Here is a 19,163-nt window from a genome sequence, read left to right as displayed (position 1 = left end):
CCAAAGGCTCTTCTCAGAGCCACCTACCTCTTCCTAACTAGAGCTACACCTACCTACCTACACCCACCTCCTAACAGCCACACCTACCTACCTACACATACCCACATCGCTAATGGCACACAGCGCTCCGCATGTCATCTCCTCTACTACAGAAGATCTAATAGGGGACAGAAATCAGATATGAGCGCTGATTGGCTGCGGGACAGCCGATTAATATTGTATTCACTTATTTCATTCTCGAATGCGTTCGTTATAAGGAGAATCGTTCTAATAATGATCGGCTACAAGACTCCTGTGGTATGAGGAGAATGGAGTCTTTTCTAAACATTAATTACATATTCATAGTTCTATATACACTTCATATCCCGATGTGACTTTGAGGAAACATTTGTTTTTCCGGCTCGGTATCTAATCTTATGATCCTCCTATTGGCCGTCAGATAAAGCGGGCTAATTTGGATTGGTTGTAGCCGGACATAAATTGTCCGCCAACATTTTAACATATTTGCAGCAACCGTTGATCCCCCAGATGGGAGATAATGAATGAATTTCCAGATGAATTGTTTTCCTCTCCAGTCCCGGATGTATTCCTCCCTGTAATGTGAGCCGCCCCGGCAGAGATGTCTGATCTCCGGTGATGAGGGTTGTAGTATGGGAGGAGGTAGTAGAGGGCATCCCTGAGCCCCCCCCCCCATAGTGACGTGTCCATGTGGGCGGTGTAAGATTTACCCCCCCAATCACATGTAATAATCTGATCCATCTTCAGATCTCTAATGACTTGACAGACATTCTCTTGTTACTTGGAATAAGAAATTGTCGGGTTTCTAGAAAATGTAATGATTTGTAAGTAATGTAATGTAAGTATTTGTATGATGTAGTGGTGATGAGATAGTATGGAGCTCTTTGTGAGGAGGATGTGGTGGCTCTGAGAAGAGCCTTTGTGTTGTGTGGGGGGTGATGAGGATGTTGGTCGGGGGTGTATTAGGCCCTCTCTCCGCGGATGCGGCGTGCCAGCTGGATGTCTTTGGGCATGATGGTGACCCTCTTGGCATGGATGGCGCAGAGGTTGGTGTCCTCGAAGAGTCCTACGAGATAAGCCTCGGAGGCCTCCTGCAGAGCCATGACGGCGGAGCTCTGGAAGCGCAGGTCGGTCTTGAAGTCCTGGGCGATCTCTCGGACGAGGCGCTGGAAGGGCAGCTTGCGGATGAGCAGCTCGGTGGATTTCTGGTAGCGGCGGATCTCTCGGAGAGCCACGGTGCCGGGCCTGTAGCGGTGAGGCTTCTTGACTCCGCCGGTGGCCGGGGCGCTCTTGCGGGCGGCTTTGGTGGCCAGCTGCTTGCGGGGAGCTTTCCCTCCGGTGGACTTACGAGCGGTCTGCTTGGTTCTTGCCATGGCTGATCAATGCTTCCAATCTCCAGAAGGAACACAAGTGTGAGAACACGGGCTGTGCGGCGTCTATTTATACACATCACTGTCTTCTGATTGGACAACTAACTCACACCCCTTTTCATGATTGGTTTACTTTAAAAAAGCGGCATTTTTAAAATGCCCGCCAAGATCTGCCCGTTATCTGTGTTAGTAGAGTTACCTTCTTTGTGTGGGGTGGGGGAGGGGAGTTCCTCCACATCATATAATGTGTAAGAATTAGGAGCTCTGACATTGGAATGCTCGTCTCCATAATACAGAAAATCCTCCTCCGATCTCACTGCTCGGATGGGGAATGAACACAGGGCGACATCTAGACTTCATAATCAATCAGATGAATTTACATAAAGATTTTGTCAGATAATTCACTAAAACATTCTTTGGAGCATATTTCTCATGATATCTTCGTCATGTTAACTTTACAATGAAATCACAGTTCTGATATGGTGTTTGGGAGTCGCTTTTACAAGAACCATTGAGTCCTGTTGGGGATTTGCTTGGCGCTGCTCTGTACGACTTTAACACTAATTATTATTAACATGAATATGATAGAGAATATATATATATATATATATAGTGTCAGCTGTTTACACAGCTCTTTACAATGAAAGGGGGGGGGGGGCAGTACAATCACAATACAGTTCAATACAAAAGGAATAGGAGGACCCTGCTCATGGAGTTTACAATCTAAAGAAATGTTTTTATAATCAAAAATGAGAAACGCCATCTCAGTGTAAGAGACATTAGAAACATTGAGATTGGATTATGTTTGCCGATATCTCAGTAAATTAGATGACAGAGGAGGGAGGGGGGATAAAAGGGGACAATGCTCCCTGTAATTTCCACTTTGCAATCTGTGTATTGTAATCTGAGGCACCTGAAATATACCAAATACTCTTTATTAGAGAAAATACACACACCTATATAAATAGATACAGACCAGGAAAGCCAATGTATGTCCAGCTGATGATCCAAACCGTCCCCCCCGATCTAAGGTGAGGAGATGACTATGTATAATCGTTGGACTCCCATAAAGAAAATAGATGACACATTTGAATCAAACACAATGTGATGTATAAGTAATGATTCTAAGCAGATGATCCCTAAACTATTCCGAGAATGTAAGCATCCCCCTGTAGATGTGTCTGCAGACATTAGCATGCTTTGTGCAGTCTTACATAAAACAGAAAGTAAACGTGTAGGTGAAAATGATGTATACAATAGAAGATTATTTATGTGTCATTCTTATATACATAAATAGCCGCTTTCAATTTGCGGGAAGAAAAGGTCCCATGTATTCTCTAAGGAAGAGCAACACTGACACCTAGTGGTTATAAAAATCCATGCTTCTATACGGAGATCGGGGAAGATATACAATGCGATTGGATGGTTTGTTCCAACTAGCCGACATTATTGTTGTACAAATCAGATCCTCCAATATTCATTGTACAGACTGGGCCTAGGAGGAAATAAAAGGTCAGGAATTCCTGAATAAAGGGAATCTGAAACACCAGCTTGTATTGGGATGGATCTCTTACAACTTCATCAGATTGTACAAAAAATGTCATAATCGGTTTATTCTTCATTTAATGTATTTAGAATTTCTAATTGCGATAAAACGTGATGAGAGCTCATTGATGGAAATGGTGGGTGGCTCTTAGAAGAGCCTTTGTGTCTTGTGTTGGGATGATGATGATGATGGGGGGATTACTTGGCGCTGGTGTACTTGGTGACGGCCTTGGTGCCCTCGGAGACGGCGTGCTTGGCCAGCTCTCCGGGCAGGAGGAGGCGGACGGCGGTCTGGATCTCCCGGGAGGTGATGGTGCGGCGCTTGTTGTAATGAGCCAGGCGGGAAGCTTCGCCGGCGATGCGCTCGAAGATGTCATTGACGAAGGAGTTCATGATGCCCATGGCCTTGGACGAGATGCCGGTGTCGGGGTGGACCTGCTTGAGCACCTTGTACACGTAGATGGCATTAGTGATGTCCAGTTCATGAACGAATCGTTCTTTTGAATCGATTCTTTTCAGTGAACTGGATGAATCGATTCATCTGAGTGAACTGATCCGTTTGAAACAGTTCACAATGCACTCAATACATAGTATAGGAGAGCAGAGCAGGCCTGGTAATATGATCCTAGAGTGAGAGAGCTTGGCCCCTCCCTGCAACCAATCAGCGTGCTCAAGGCACAGCGACACTCAGGAACTGGATACACACTTAAAACAAGAGTCAGGAGTACACAGTACACCGAGTTAAAGAATCATACAAGTTACCAAGTTAAAGAATCATACAGGTTACCGAGTTAAAGAATCATAGGAGTTGTTAGAACATAGTACACTGAAAGAACCATGAGTCGCCACCAGTAGAACAATACACTAAATCAATGATCAGGTAGCAGCACTACACTACAGACTGCTTCAAAGACAGAGAGGACAAAGTCAAGATAACAAGCCTCTATGTGATAGTTTGTTGAAGTGACAGGTTCTCTTTATTGCATCTTGGGTCTGTTATATGATCATATGAGTATAGGATTGTGCTCAGTAACCTGGGTATCAGGTGTTCTGTCAGATCAAGCAATCTATAGGAGTAGCCAATATTGCCACTTACGTGATGCACAAACAGCTGTGTAAAGGAAAAGCGGGTTTTTGTGCATGTGAACTGCATTCTGATGGGCCAACTTCACAGTTAAGATTGCTAGCCATCAGATTTGTCCGTAGTCTTTACAGTGCATAATGAGGCCCCTTTCACACTTGTGTGACTTGTCCTGCGACTTGGGACTACAAAGTCACATGACAAGTGGTACCCGATGATTTCCAATGAGTACCGTTCATATCTGTGCGTCTTCAAGTCACAGCGACTTCAAAGTAGTCACTGCATTACTTTGGTCCTATTTTGATGCGACTTGAGGCAGAGACCTCAAGATTACATAGGTAATTCTTCAAGTCACATCAAAGTCACGGTAAAAATCGTGGCAAAAATTGCACGACTTTCAAATGGCACAAGTGTGAAAGGAGCCTAACGATTGGATTTTACTACCGTGGATACTTCGCCCGCCCGTGGTAGTAAAATCCGATAATTTTTTCTGTGCATGCGCTGTAAAGACTATGGAAAAATCTGATGGCTAGCAATGTTAACTGTGAAGTTGGCCCATCAGAATGAGGTTCACACGCACAAAAACCCACTTTTCATCTACACAGCTTTTTGTGCGACACCAAAATTGATGACGCTGGCTGCTCTGACAAATTGTGGTCTGACAGTCTGACACAATAGTATTGTGCTTGTGCTCTGAGCAACAAACTAAATACAAGTAAACCTCCCCAGGACCTGCCAACCTTCTGTGAAGAATCATTCTTTTGATTCTAATCATTTAAGAAGGTTGAGTCAGAGATTTGGTTCACTTGCTTGTCAGTAGACTCAGCAAGTGAACCGAAGAACCGAAGAATCGATTCATTGAATCGGTTCATTTCAGTGAGTAGTTCGAAATGAACCGATTCACTTAAAAGATCCGGACTTCCCATCACTAGATGGCATAACTCTCCTTCCTGCTCTTCCTCCGCTTCTTGCCGTCCTTCTTCTGGCTCTTGGTCACGGCTTTCTTGGAGCCCTTCTTGGGCGCCGGGGCGGACTTGGCTGGTTCAGGCATGATCAGGATGAATGTGATCTCCTCCGCTGTGTGTAGAGAATGTGTGCTGGAGCCGCCCTCATCTGCTGATTTTATAGGCGTCCTATGCAGATGAGTCTCCTCCCTCCTCACTCTTCTATTGGAAGATTCAGTCATGTGATGAGGAGGAGTGGCCCGCTTTCCTTCTTAGTTTACTGATTGGTTTAGAAACAAGTAAGAACACTATTAGCTGGCTTGAAAAGTAACCAATCACAGTGTGTGATGTCAGAGCATTGACGGTATAAATATAAGGAAGCGGGAGGAGTTTTGCATCTTCTTCCTACATCTCGGAAATCTCACAATGTCTGGCCGCGGAAAACAAGGAGGCAAGGTTCGGGCTAAGGCCAAGACCCGATCATCCCGGGCTGGTCTGCAGTTCCCAGTCGGTCGTGTTCACCGTCTGCTCAGGAAGGGGAACTATGCCGAGCGGGTCGGGGCCGGAGCTCCCGTCTATCTGGCCGCCGTCCTCGAGTATCTGACGGCTGAGATCCTCGAGCTGGCCGGCAACGCCGCCCGCGACAACAAGAAGACCCGCATCATCCCCCGACACCTCCAGCTGGCCGTCCGCAACGACGAGGAGCTCAACAAGCTGCTGGGCGGCGTCACCATCGCCCAGGGAGGAGTCCTGCCCAACATCCAGGCCGTGCTGCTGCCCAAGAAGACCGAGAGCCACAAGGCCGCCGCCAAATCCAAGTAATCCCAACAACTCCTTTCTAGTCCCAAATCCATTCATTTACAACACAAAGGCTCTTCTCAGAGCCACCCACATCTCTCTACAAAGAGCCCACACACACCTCATTGTGTCTACCACATCGCATGGAATGAGCCCTCAATTGTCTTCATAGCTTTACACAGGAAATACATTCTTATTTATTCACACTTCTAATACAGGAGAGTTGTACAGGGAGAACAATTACTACATATAAAGAGCCTGAAATGTATTATTGGGGGATCTGCTCATCTTACATGGACTGATAGTCATTGTCCTTCAAACTTTAGTTCTGCTGAATTTATTACAGATCAGAAATCATTAAATAGCAAAACAATCATCCCCCCAACTGATCAGGAACAGATCTCAGAATTGTCCTATTATTGGGGGGGGGGGGGTAGATTCAGAACGAATTGGCTTAATTTCCAGTAGAACGTTACAATCATCTCAGATCGGCTAATCTGACAGAAATTGAATGATAAAACATCTCCATTCTTCCGGGGAACATTCCAGGCAGTTAATAAACGCACTGCAATATATTGTTTCAAGGGGTTTGTACTACAGAATCATAGAAAGTGTTTGCTATAGCGATCAATGAAAAGTATTTTCTGTGCTGAAATCTGAGAAAGATCTTAGAACACATTTCTCTGTTTTCCTCAACAAATACATTATTGGCTGATGAAGGAAACTCCCACGGCTCTGATTGGCTCAGATTTCAAACAGCTGATTTCAAATTTGCCCGCCTGAATTGTGAAGAACATTACAGACAAATAATCAGCCCTATTATACCGCCAAATCCGACACTGAGATCATCAGATGAGACATTTATCCAAAAAAATATCATCAATGCTTTATTTTCAAGCAGATTCATCGATTAGCAGAATCCCCCTCCCCCCACTGCTACATACAGAACATGACAGTGAGATGACTTCTCTCATAGATCTCCACCTTTCTATATGATGAGAAATACAATATTTCATCATCAGATCCGTATAGGATCGCGGAACTGATCGATAATCAGATATGTACCAGTTATGGATTCCCACCATTTTGCAACTAGAATAATAATAATTAAAAAAAAGTGAAAGGACTGGTAGAAATCATGACACTGCCAGATACATACGCTAGTATATATTTTATTATCACAACTGCATAGGATTATATAACTAACTGGAAAAAAAAATAGATACATATATTATCATGACATACCAGAAAAATACCGGTATGTACTATGAATCAATAAAGAATATATTGAGCTTCTGATAAAACACATCCGTTTCCATTCACCAATATCTTTAAAAGCTTCTAAATAAATGAAATTCTCTGCAGTGTAATACAGGAATAGACCCCGCCCCTTCTCTTGTCTCCCATCAGGTCCGCTCAGCCTTACATCCAGGAAGCAGAGATGTTGGTAAAAAAAAAAATGCATTTCTTTGTTCCTTTTTAAAAATGTTTATAAATATGAAGTGTTAAAGATTCATGTTCTCCAGGTATACTGCGATGTCTAGCGGACCATACACTCTGCAATCTGATTGTTCAATCTGCTTTACTAAAGCTACATAAGAACACAACTAAATGATTTAATGTATCTAACTGGGTAGAGAATTGTACAATCAGCACTCAGGATGATGTAGCGATTTTTGGAGATGGATGATGTGTACATAATCTTTAGTCTGTTGAAGTCAATATTTCATGACGAAAAGAACGGAGCTCAGTAATAACTGGGATCGATTTTAAACGTACGATGGGGACGATGAATTTTCCGATCACCAATCCTGGGACATGCCCTTTATTTGGCGCACAATGGGGGGGGGGGGGGCGGGGGACGACTACTACGATACAAGAACTTTACTTCTTCCATCCCAGTTCTGACTGATTTTATTCGGCCGATTGATCAATCCCCTCTCCTACAGTCTGATGACACTTCGATCGCCTACATAGGACGAATGTCACATGTCCAAACCCTCCCGCTACATAAATGTGTAGGACGCGTCATTTAGATTACATTTACTAATAAAGCAAATAGTGGTATATAGATCTTTGTATGAGAAGGTAGGTGGCCCTGAGAAGGACCTTTGTGTAGATGAAGTGGGTAGGTGTCTATGAGGGTTTATCCTCCGAATCCGTAGAGAGTGCGCCCCTGGCGTTTGAGAGCATAGACGACATCCATGGCGGTGACGGTCTTCCTCTTGGCGTGCTCGGTGTAGGTGACGGCATCGCGGATGACATTCTCCAGGAAAACCTTCAGCACTCCGCGGGTCTCCTCATAGATGAGTCCGGAGATGCGCTTGACACCCCCTCTGCGGGCCAAACGTCGGATGGCGGGTTTGGTGATGCCCTGGATGTTGTCCCGGAGCACCTTCCTGTGCCGCTTGGCGCCTCCTTTCCCCAGACCCTTCCCTCCTTTACCGCGGCCAGACATCTCCGAAATCCTCGTTATTCAGACAAACAGTAAAGAAACCGCACACAGTCTCCTCCTTATATAGAGCCTGAGCGGACCTGATGGAAAACTTCCTGTGAAAGAGGCGGAGTCACACCCATTCATTACAATATAATAGAGAATTTCATTCCTTTATGAGGCTCCTAAATATGTTGTTGTATTCAGATACATTAATGCAACAGCAATACATTTCCAGAAGATTAATTGATTCCTTCTTCTCAATGCTTTTCTATTTATACCTGGAGATTACACGGAGACCATGAATCTTTAACACTTCATAACAGACACACACAGCAGCTTCAATTGTTCAAAGTAATTTCATATTTATTAAACATTATTTTGAAAAGAAAACAAAGAAACACATTGCTTCTCACATCTCAGTTTCCTGGGTGTAAGGATGAGCGGACCTGATGGGAGACAGGAGCAGAAGGGGCGGGGTCTAGTTTTTTTTTTTTACACTGTAGAGAATTTCAGTTATTTAGAAGCTTTTCAATATTTTTCTGAATGGAAATTCATCAGAAGCACAACATTATATTTATCTTTATTGATTAGTTGTACATATTTGTTTGACATGTCATAATTTTTACTTATTTCTACCAATAATGTCATATTTCCCGATATTTATATAGTAAGAGCAAAATATGTGCAATCTGAGATATATATATATATATATATATATATATATATATATATACATACTATTCTATTACATTTCTATATTTTTCCATTTAGTATTCTGCATTCCGAGGACTTGGAATAAAGGAGAACATATCGAAATGTTTTACATTATTCAATATTCTTTAAATTCCATTTGTATTAATTCTGGACTAATCAATGCAAATAAAGCATTGATGATATTTTTGGATAAATGTATCATCTGATGATCTCAGTGTCGGATTTGGCGGTATAATAGGGCTGATTATTTCTCTGTAACTTTCTTCACAATTCAGGCGGCAAATTTGAAAGTAGCAATTTGAAATCTGAGCCAATCAGAGCTGTGGGCGTTTCCGTTTTTGATCTCGTTTGTTCGTTTTTGATCTCTATAGCAAACATTCTCTAGCAGGGCGGATTCTGCATTGTGGAGTAAAAGAAAAGACTAGAAGAAATGTGACATTAATATTTCTAACGGATTTATTATTCTTGGGTGGATAAACTGCCCGACAATTCAGAGGAGCGTTGATCGATGTTCCCGGAGGAAGAGATATCAGATTTTACTGTCGGATTATTCTATCTGAGATCATTGGAACGTTCCATAGAAATTTGAATTATAGAATGTGAAAATTGCACCAATCACAGATCTGGGCGATTTCTTCAGATAATAAAATGTATTTTATGTTGGTACCAAATGTTTTGTTGTGTGCTGGTCGCACTGTTATCATCCCATTACTCTGTATTTGCCATGTCATGTTTCATATCAAAAATTAAATAAAAAAATATTGAACTCAGTATAAAATAACTTTCAGAGGGGGGGGGGGGTGATGATGGGAATAAAATGGTTCCCAGGTTTGGAGATCATGTGTAAATTCATTGAGGTGCTAAACATATCCAATGGCTTAGGAAACATTTTCTAACTTCTATAAAGGACTGTGTGCTGCCCGATGTGATATTGTGATCAGAGTTAACACATGGTTTGATATAGTACAATGATAAGATGAGATTGATTGATGTATGTACACTGAGGGATTGGATTGGTTTCCACTCCTCTGGTTATGTGCAGCAGCCGTGCCGGATCTTATCCCCATTCTAATAGAAGATGATCAACAGGGGGATCGATTGAAAGGAGAACTCTATATCCAGGAAATCTGCCTACACATTATACAATTTTTTGTTCGATTTCCTTTAGATTTGCCTTAAACTATGTAGTGCAAGGGCCTGTCTGATTGAATACAATTTGAACGTGTTCAGGTCTGACCTCATATTATCTGTTTTTAGTAAATCCAAAGGAACATTGAATAAGAATATTGTATAATGTGTAGTCAGCTATGTGTTAATGATCTAGGAAGACTTCTCAGGTCAGATTTATTAAAAGGTCGGCTAAATGATTATGACAATTATTGGGAAAAAATGACTTCCTAGATATGACTGGAGAACTGATAATTCTCCAGTCATATCTAGGAAATAGAATAAGACAATTGTCTATTTAATCACAATATACATTGGGGTAGGAGGGAAGATAACGGGTAAAGAGGACTTTGTATGTCTATAGTGATTTTACAATAAAGGGGTTGTATGGTCATGTGAATGCGCTCATATCTCTGGTATTCTTCTTTCATTTTCTGGTTGGGGTCATTTATCTATTTATTGGGGCGCACTCTACTAATAATTGGGATGTAATATGTCCTGTTTTGGGAGGGGTGGGGAGTGACAAATGCTGCATTTTAAGGTGTTTTTGACGATTTGCTTTTAAAAATAATATATTGATTTATATATTATGATAATATTATATTTTTATATTTACTTCCTCATATGTGAATGTTCAGAAGACATTTCTTCGGATGATACTGGATGACGTCAGAGACATGACCTCACCACCGATCTCCCCAGTAATGATCATCAGGTGACATCCAATGGTCATCATAGGGAGTAGAAAAGTCTCCTCTAATACGTTCCATCCGCTCAGCTTTCTATAGCCGGCAGTGATCAGTAATGATGTCTCTCTGTATAAGAGACGATCAGAGGGAAGTCACTATCACTGCACATCTCTCTTCTCTTCTATCATTGTTTAGTGAATACGATCTGTCTCCTCCGCCAACAAATACAGAGGAGAAATTAGAACTTTTATTCCTAAGTGATCGGGTTCTAGAACGTTCCCTACACACAGGGACTTTGTTCAATCAGTTGGCCTTTCCCTAATTAGAGAACAAAGAACATCATAGAGCGGGAAATTCAAACCGAGAAATGGCTGAGGATTGGATCATTTAGAACCTGGAGAGGCGGACTTATCGTGATGTCAGGACACGCCCTCCTCCAACCCCTCCCACCTATCCTCCATCAGGTCCGCTCAGGCTGTATATAAGGAGGCGGCTGTGCGCGGTTTCTTTACTGTTCGTCTGAATATTGAAGATCTCGGAGATGTCTGGTCGCGGTAAAGGAGGGAAGGGTCTGGGGAAAGGAGGCGCCAAGCGGCACAGGAAGGTGCTCCGGGACAACATCCAGGGCATCACCAAACCCGCCATCCGACGTTTGGCCCGCAGAGGGGGTGTCAAGCGCATCTCCGGACTCATCTATGAGGAGACCCGCGGAGTGCTGAAGGTTTTCCTGGAGAATGTCATCCGCGATGCCGTCACCTACACCGAGCACGCCAAGAGGAAGACCGTCACCGCCATGGATGTCGTCTATGCTCTCAAACGCCAGGGGCGCACTCTCTACGGATTCGGAGGATAAACCCTCATAGACACCTACCCACTTCATCTACACAAAGGTCCTTCTCAGGGCCACCCACCTTCTCATACAAAGATCTATATACCACTATTTGCTTTATTAGTAAATGTAATCTAAATGACGCGTCCTACACATTTATGTAGCGGGAGGGTTTGGACATGTGACATTCGTCCTATGTAGGCGATCGAAGTGTGATCAGACTGTAGGAAAGGGGATTGATCCATCGGCCAAATAAAATCAATCAGTCGTTTGGATTTGTCAGGAAACGTCCAGAACTGGGATCGGCTCAGCTTCAGTTGGAAATTTCTCCCCGAAGTCTAAGAACGTTCCATCCAGAGAACCGGATCTATTCTAGCGCCAAATCTCAGCAGGACATGGATGGAGGATTTCTGTACAATTATCGGATTTCTTACTGGTGGAAGAAGTAAAGTTCTTATCTTGTAGTTTATTTCCCCTCCCCCATTGTGCGCCAAATAAAGTGCATGTCCCAGGATTGGTGATCAGAAAATTCATCGTCTCCATCATGTGTTTAAAATCGATCCCAGTTATTACTGAGCTCCGTTCTTTTCATCATGAAATATTGACTTTAACAGACTAAAGATTATGTACTCATCATCCATCTCCAAAAATCGCTACATCATCCTGGCGGAGCGGACCTGATGGGAGACATGAGAAGGGGCGGGGTCTATTCATGTATTACACTGCAGAGAATTTTATTTATTTAGAAGCTTTTAAAGATTTTGATGAATGGAAACGGATGTGATTCATCAGAAGCGCAATATTTTCTTTATTGATTCATAGTACATACCGGTATTTTTCTGCTATGTCATGATAATATATATATATATATATATATATATATATATATATATATATAATGTTTCCAGTTAGTTACATAATCCTATGCAGTTCTGATAATGAAATATATACTAGTGTATTGTATCTGGCAGTGTCATGATTTCTACCAGTCCTTTCACTTTTTATTGTTATTCTAGTTGTAATATAGGGGAAATCCATAATGGGTACATATCTGATTATCGATCAATTCCACAATCCTGTACATATCTGATGATGAAATGTGTAATATTGTATTTCTCATCATATAGAAAGGTAGAGATCTATGAGAAAAGTCATCTCACTATCATGTTCTGTATGTAGCAGTGTGGGGGGGGATTCTGCATTCTGAGGACTTGGAATAAAAGAGAATATATGGAAATGTTTTACATTATTCAATAATCTTCAGAATCAATTTCTATTCATTCCGGGCTAATCAATAAAAATAAAGTATTGATGATATTTCTCGGATAAATGTCTCATCGGATGATCTCCGTGTCGGATTTGGCGGTATAATAGGGCTGATTATTTCTCTGTAACGTTCTTCACTATTCAGGCGGGCAAATTTGAAAGTAGTCTCTTGGAATTTGAGCCAATCAGAGCTGTGGGCGTTTCCTTCATCAGCCAGTAATGTTTTTCTTATGAGGATTTCAAAGAAATGTGTTCTGAGATCTTTCTCTGTTTTCAGCCCAGAAAATACTTTTCATTGATCTCTATAGTAGGGATGAGCTTCAAATTCGAGTTGAACCCATGTTCATCGAATTGCGAACGTTACGGGGCGTTCGCGCCAAATTCGAGTGGCGCGTCACGGCCCATAATTCACTGCGGCATCACAGTGCATTGCTGGCTGATGATTGGCCAAGCATGCACTATGACCCACATGCTTGGCCAATCACAGCGCCGTCTGCACAGAGAGCCGTAATTGGCCAAAGCCAGGGTGGCTTTGGCCAATTATGGCTCAGGGGGTTTAGTACACACCCCACACTATATAAGGCCGCCTGCGTGGCGGCCTTGTGTAGTGTGTGGCGGCGGCGGAGAGAGAGAGAGAGAGACAGAAAGACAGTGTCATTTGATTCAAGTTAGAGTAGGCAGGCGAGTCAGCTGCACTTACAATGTATTGTGTATATATCTATATCTATATATATACATACATCCTAGGTGTTGTGGATAGATAGATAGATAGATAGATACATATATATGTTCTTCTAATCCTTTTAGTACCACAGGCAGGAAGCTGCAGTATTTACAGTTAGTGTACTGTGTCCTCTGCACTGTGTGCACCTAAAGCTACCTGAAGACAATTGCTGGTGTTCTCATACTAATAATACTACAGCCATACTAGGGCAAGCAGGCTCTGTGTCTAGTGCTGGACGGTGCATCCTCATCAGCACGTGGCCGTGGGACACGCTTGGCCTTTTTTTCGGCAGCTGGCCGTGTTGAGCCGCAACATGCGGAAGACTTGGTCAAGTGGATGACCAAGCTGTCCTCATCCTCCTCATCCTCTCTCACCCATGCTCAGGGTACTTTGTCTGGCAAAGCAGCTGCAACGCGGCCTCTTCCCTCAGCTCAATGGCATCAGTCACTCCTTCCCTAGCCCCACCATGTCCTCCTGAGGAGTCCCCCGAACTGCTTGACCACAGTGTTGGGTACATGCTCCAGTACATGCTGCATTTTGAAGGCTCTGATGATGGTACCCAGCTAGAGGAAGGCAGTAACGTGAGCCCAGAGAGAGGGGTGCCCAAGAAGGACAGCAATCTGGCAGTCATGTTCCCCCAGCTGCAGCATACTGCCAGCCTTGCTCCAGTGATGAGGAGGGAGGGGATGATGAGGTCAATGACTCCAGGTGGGTGCCTGATTGGAGATGTGCCTCCTCCTCCTCTCTCCTATGAGGCAGGATGCCCTCCAGGGGCCAGCTTAAGGACAGCACACCGACTGCATCACACCGCAGAGCTCCGCATGTGCAGGGCACTGCTGTCTCTGTGCGTTATTCCAAAAGTTCTTTGGTGTGGGCCTTTTTTGAGACAAGTGCATCAGATCCCACCGCATCCAGTGTGCAGGCGTACAGGCCATTTTCTGTCCACTCCTGATTGGCTGATTCATTCTGCCAATCAGGTGGGGGGCTTTAAATAGGTGTATGAACTGTCCATGATTGCGGACACACCGGGACGCTACACTGGTCGTTTTGAAAGAGAAGGTAACTTTCGTTCCATGATCAATTCTAACAATTTAAATGCAGTGATAATATATCACAAAATATATACTTTATCATTCCGTTTTAACTTAGGAACCTCGGCTGTACTCTCCAGGCTTGTTTACTACACCTGGTGTGATAAAGTACAAATATCCACTGCAGCATACGTTCTATTTGAAAGCATTAGACTGCTTCTTATCTGCAGCCCAACCTGTTCAGTTTGTTTAACAGGTATGTATGGTTAGTAAATTCTAGCATCCATGACATAGTTTTTGCCTTTTTTTAATTTCTTCATACATATACCTTCCTTTTCTATTTTATTTAGTTTGGTCAATCTATATGGTCCACCATCAATGCCGATCAATTAACTACTATTGATCTATTTTTCTATGGTATTTTAACCTTTGGTAAGTATTAAGGACGTTTCTGTCCTTCCTCTCCCTTTTTGATGTAACTGAGCTAGTTAGCCTCACACACATATTTTTATATTTAATTCCAAAGATTTCTCATCAAGCCCCCTGCAGTCACACTAAGGCAGTGAGGAGTTGGCCCTCACTTTGGAGGCTTCCTGTGTGGCCCTCCGGGTCGCTTGGGTATGTATGTGCGATCTTAAATTGATGATACTTCAATCTATGTTGGGACCCACTGATTGGATGCTATTGTTTAGTTTCCATGCACTTTTGTTAGGGATTAGCACTGCGCTGCTTTTTTGTGTGTCTGGTTTATTTTATTGCATTATTGCAACCTAATACGTCCCCTGAAGAAGCCAATGTATTGGCGAAACTAGTACGGATTTGTATGATTTTCATCTACTGGTTGTAAAACAATTGTATATGCTCCTGTATATATTTGTACTGTGAATGAAATGCATTTATTTTTAAACACATTTTTCTAATAAAATTAATTCATTTTAATACTTTCCTTTGTCATACTTTTGGCACCGCAATAATCCCATCATTCCATCCATTGTTTGTGTAGAATTAGGTGTGTCACAGCCAAGTACTTGCGGGCAATCTGCTATCGTTACACCAACGTCAGATTGTACCAGGCAAATTTCCCTGCCCCAGATGCTGCACCGCTGAAAGTACAAAAATAAGGTCCGTTGGCATGGACCATAGAGTGAGTACATGGATTGAAAACTGGCTACAAGGGCGAGTTCAGAGGGTGGTGATAAATGAGGAGTACTCAGAATGGTCAGGGGTGGGTAGTGGGGTTCCCCAGGGTTCTGTGCTGGGACCAATCCTATTTAATTTGTTTATAAACGACCTGGAGGATGGGGTAAACAGTTCAATCTCTGTATTTGCAGACGATACTAAGCTAAGCAGGGCAATAACTTCTCTGCAGGATGTGGAAACCTTGCAAAAAGACCTGAACAAATTAATGGGGTGGGCAACTACATGGCAAATGAGGTTCAATGTAGAAAAATGTAAAATAATGCATTTGGGTGGCAAAAATATGAATGCAATCTATACACTGGGGGGAGAACCTCTGGGGGAATCTAGGATGGAAAAGGACCTGGGGGTCCTAGTAGATGACAGGCTCAGCAATGGCATGCAATGCCAAGCTGCTGCTAATAAAGCAAACAGAATATTGGCATTAAAAAGGGGATCAACTCCAGAGATAAAATGATAATTCTCCTGCTCTACAAGGCTCTGGTCCGGTCGCACCTGGAGTATGCTGTCCAGTTCTGGGCACCAGGCCTCAGGAAAGGATGTACTGGAAATGGAGCGAGTACAAAGAAGGGCAACAAAGCTAATAAAGGGTCTGGAGGATCTTAGTTATGAGGAAAGGTTGCAAGCACCGAACTTATTCTCTCTGGAGAAGAGACGCTTGAGAGGGGATATGATTTCAATTTACAAATACTGTACTGGTGACCCCACAATAGGGATAAAACTTTTTTTGCAGAAGAGAGTTTAACAAGACTCGTGGCCACTCATTACAGTTAGAAGAAAAGAGGTTTAACCTTAAACTACGTAGAGGGTTCTTTACTGTAAGAGCAGCAAGGATGTGGAATTCCCTTCCACAGGCGGTGGTCTCAGCGGGGAGCATTGATAGCTTCAAGAAACTATTAGATAATCACCTAAATGACCGCAACATACAGAGATATACAATGTAATACTGACACATAATCACACACATAGGTTGTACTTGATGGACTTGTGTCTTTTTTCAACCTCACCTACTATGTAACTATGAAAGAAGTTTGCTCCCAGCCATCCACATGCCCAGCTGTTGAATGCTAGCTTGGCTAAATTGCTAGCACTTCAACTGCTGCCTTTTCAGTTGGTAGACTCTGCCCCGTTCCGTGAGTTTGTGGAATGTGTGGTTCCTCAGTGGCAGGTAGGGATGAGCCGAACACCCCCCGGTTCGGTTCGCACCAGAACCCGCGAACGGACCGAAAGTTCGCACGAACGTTAGAACCCCATTGACGTCTATGGGACTCGAACGTTCGAAATCAAAAGTGCTCATTTTAAAGGCTAATTTGCATGGTATTGTCCTAAAAAGGGTTTGGGGACCCGGGTCCTACCCCAGGGGACATGTATCAATGCAAAAAAAACTTTTAAAAACGGCCGTTTTTTCGGGAGCAGTGATTTTAATGATGCTTAAAGTAAAAAAAAAAAAGTGAAATATTCCTTTAAATATCGTACCTGGGGGGTGTCTATAGTATGCCTGTAAAGTGACGCGTGTTTCCCATGTTTAGAACAGTCCCTGCACCAAATGTCATTTTTAAAGGAAAAAATCTCATTTAAAACTGCTTGCGGGTTTAATGTCATGTCGGGTCATGGCAATATGGATGAAAATCAGTGAGACAAACGGCATGGGTACCCCCCAGTCCATTACCAGTCCCTTTGGGTCTTGTATGGATATTAAGGGGAACCCCGCACCCAAATTAAAATAAGGAAAGGTGTGGGGCCACCAGGCCCTATATACTCTGAACAGCAGTATACAGGCGGTGCAAACAAGACAGGGACTGTAGGTTTGTTGTTAAGTAGAATCTGTTTGTAATTTTGAACATTTTTAACGTGTTTAGCTCCAGCCAAAAAATCTTTTCTAAGCTTTTTGGAAAACATAGGGAAGGGTTATCACCCCTGTGACATTTGTTTTGCTGTCTTTCCTCCTCTTCAGAAGATTTCACCTCACTTTTTTGTCCCAATGAAAAATGTTTTTTGAAAATTTGGGTTTTTTTGTGGAACAAGGATTGGAAAGCATCAGTGGAAAGGAGAACTTGTTTTCCCATATTAACTCTTACAGGAGAGAATTTCCCTTCCTAGGGGTAGATTTCATCTCACTTCCTGTTGTCTCCTTCCGTTTGCAAGTAGGAGTCGTTTGTAAGTTAGATGTTTGAAAGTAGGGTCCTGCCCTATATACTCAGCAGAAATTTGGGCCTTAGGTGTTGCTGTGGCCACAACACTGTAAGCCCTCACAGGGCCCTGCTGTGAAATATTAGATCAAGAATTGTAATTACATGCCCCTGTTGAACAGGAGCTGAAAAATTAGGCCTTAGGCACTGGTGCTGGTGCCACAACACTGCAACCCCTCACAGACACTCTAGTTGGAACGCAGGAACGAGCCCTGCTGCAAATTATTGCTTCAAAAATTGTAATTACACGCCCCTGTTAGACAGGGGCAGAAAAATTGGGCCTTAGGCACTGGTGCTGGTGCCACAACACTGCAACCCCTCACAGACACTCTAGTTGGAACGCAGGAACGAGCCCTGCTGCAAATTATTGCTTCAAAAATTGTAATTACACGCCCCTGTTAGACAGGGGCAGAAAAATTGGGCCTTAGGCACTGGTGCTGGTGCCACAACACTGCAACCCCTCACAGACACTCTAGTTGGAACGCAGGAACGAGCCCTGCTGCAAAGTATTGCATCAAAAATTGTAATTACACGCCCCTGTTAGACAGGGGCAGAAAAATTGGGCCTTAGGCACTGGTGCTGGTGCCACAACACTGCAACAAGCTATCAGCGTGATGATTGAGGAGGAAGAGGATAATTACTCAGGGATAGTCACTCAGCATCAGCATAGGCAGTCTTTGAAGGGATCTGAGATTTCAAAAAAAATTATTCGGTTACATCAGCATCAGGTGCTTGGTAGCTGGTGGTGATCCAAGACTCATTCATTTTTATGAAGGTCAGCCGATCGACCGAGTCGGTGGACAGACGCACCCTGTGATCGGTTACCACGCCTCCAGCAGCACTGAATGTGCGTTCCGAAAGAACGCTGGATGCAGGACAGGCCAGTAGCTCAATTGCATACTGTGCAAGCTCTGGCCAGTGATCCATCCTCAAGACCCAGTAACCCAGAGGATTTTCGGTGGGAAAGGTGTCCAAGTCTGATCTTGCCCCTAGGTATTCCTGCACCATGTAAAACAGACGCTGGCGATGGTTGCTGGAACCGATCATACCTTGGGGCTGCGGACCAAAAAATTGTCTGAACGCATCGGTCAGACGGCCACCTTCTCCACCGCTCCTTCTTTGACTGACCGAAGCCTCAGCAACACGTTGTCCAGAAACAGGAGT

The 19,163-nt window shown here is 43.3% G+C and overlaps 1 protein-coding gene across 1 annotated transcript; it reads right to left on the bottom strand.

The window, feature by feature from the left end:
• Window positions 1-927: 927 nt before the first annotated feature.
• Window positions 928-1,428, bottom strand: LOC141105379 (histone H3). The gene has a single exon (XM_073595248.1). The coding sequence runs from the start codon at window positions 1,389-1,391 to the stop codon at window positions 981-983; it is 411 nt and encodes a 136-aa protein (XP_073451349.1). The 5' UTR covers window positions 1,392-1,428; the 3' UTR covers window positions 928-980.
• Between the last annotated feature and the right edge of the window lie 17,735 nt (window positions 1,429-19,163).

Source organism: Aquarana catesbeiana, linkage group LG08 (genome assembly GCF_042186555.1).
Source record: "Aquarana catesbeiana isolate 2022-GZ linkage group LG08, ASM4218655v1, whole genome shotgun sequence".
Lineage (NCBI taxonomy): Eukaryota > Metazoa > Chordata > Amphibia > Anura > Ranidae > Aquarana > Aquarana catesbeiana.
Note: the sequence above shows the minus strand (reverse complement) of the source record. Positions and strands in the feature narration are given on the sequence as shown.

Excerpts from the sequence above, each read along its gene's own strand:
- LOC141105379 (XM_073595248.1), bottom strand. The coding sequence starts at position 1,391 with ATGGCAAGAACCAAGCAGACCGCTCGTAAGTCCACCGGAGGGAAAGCT.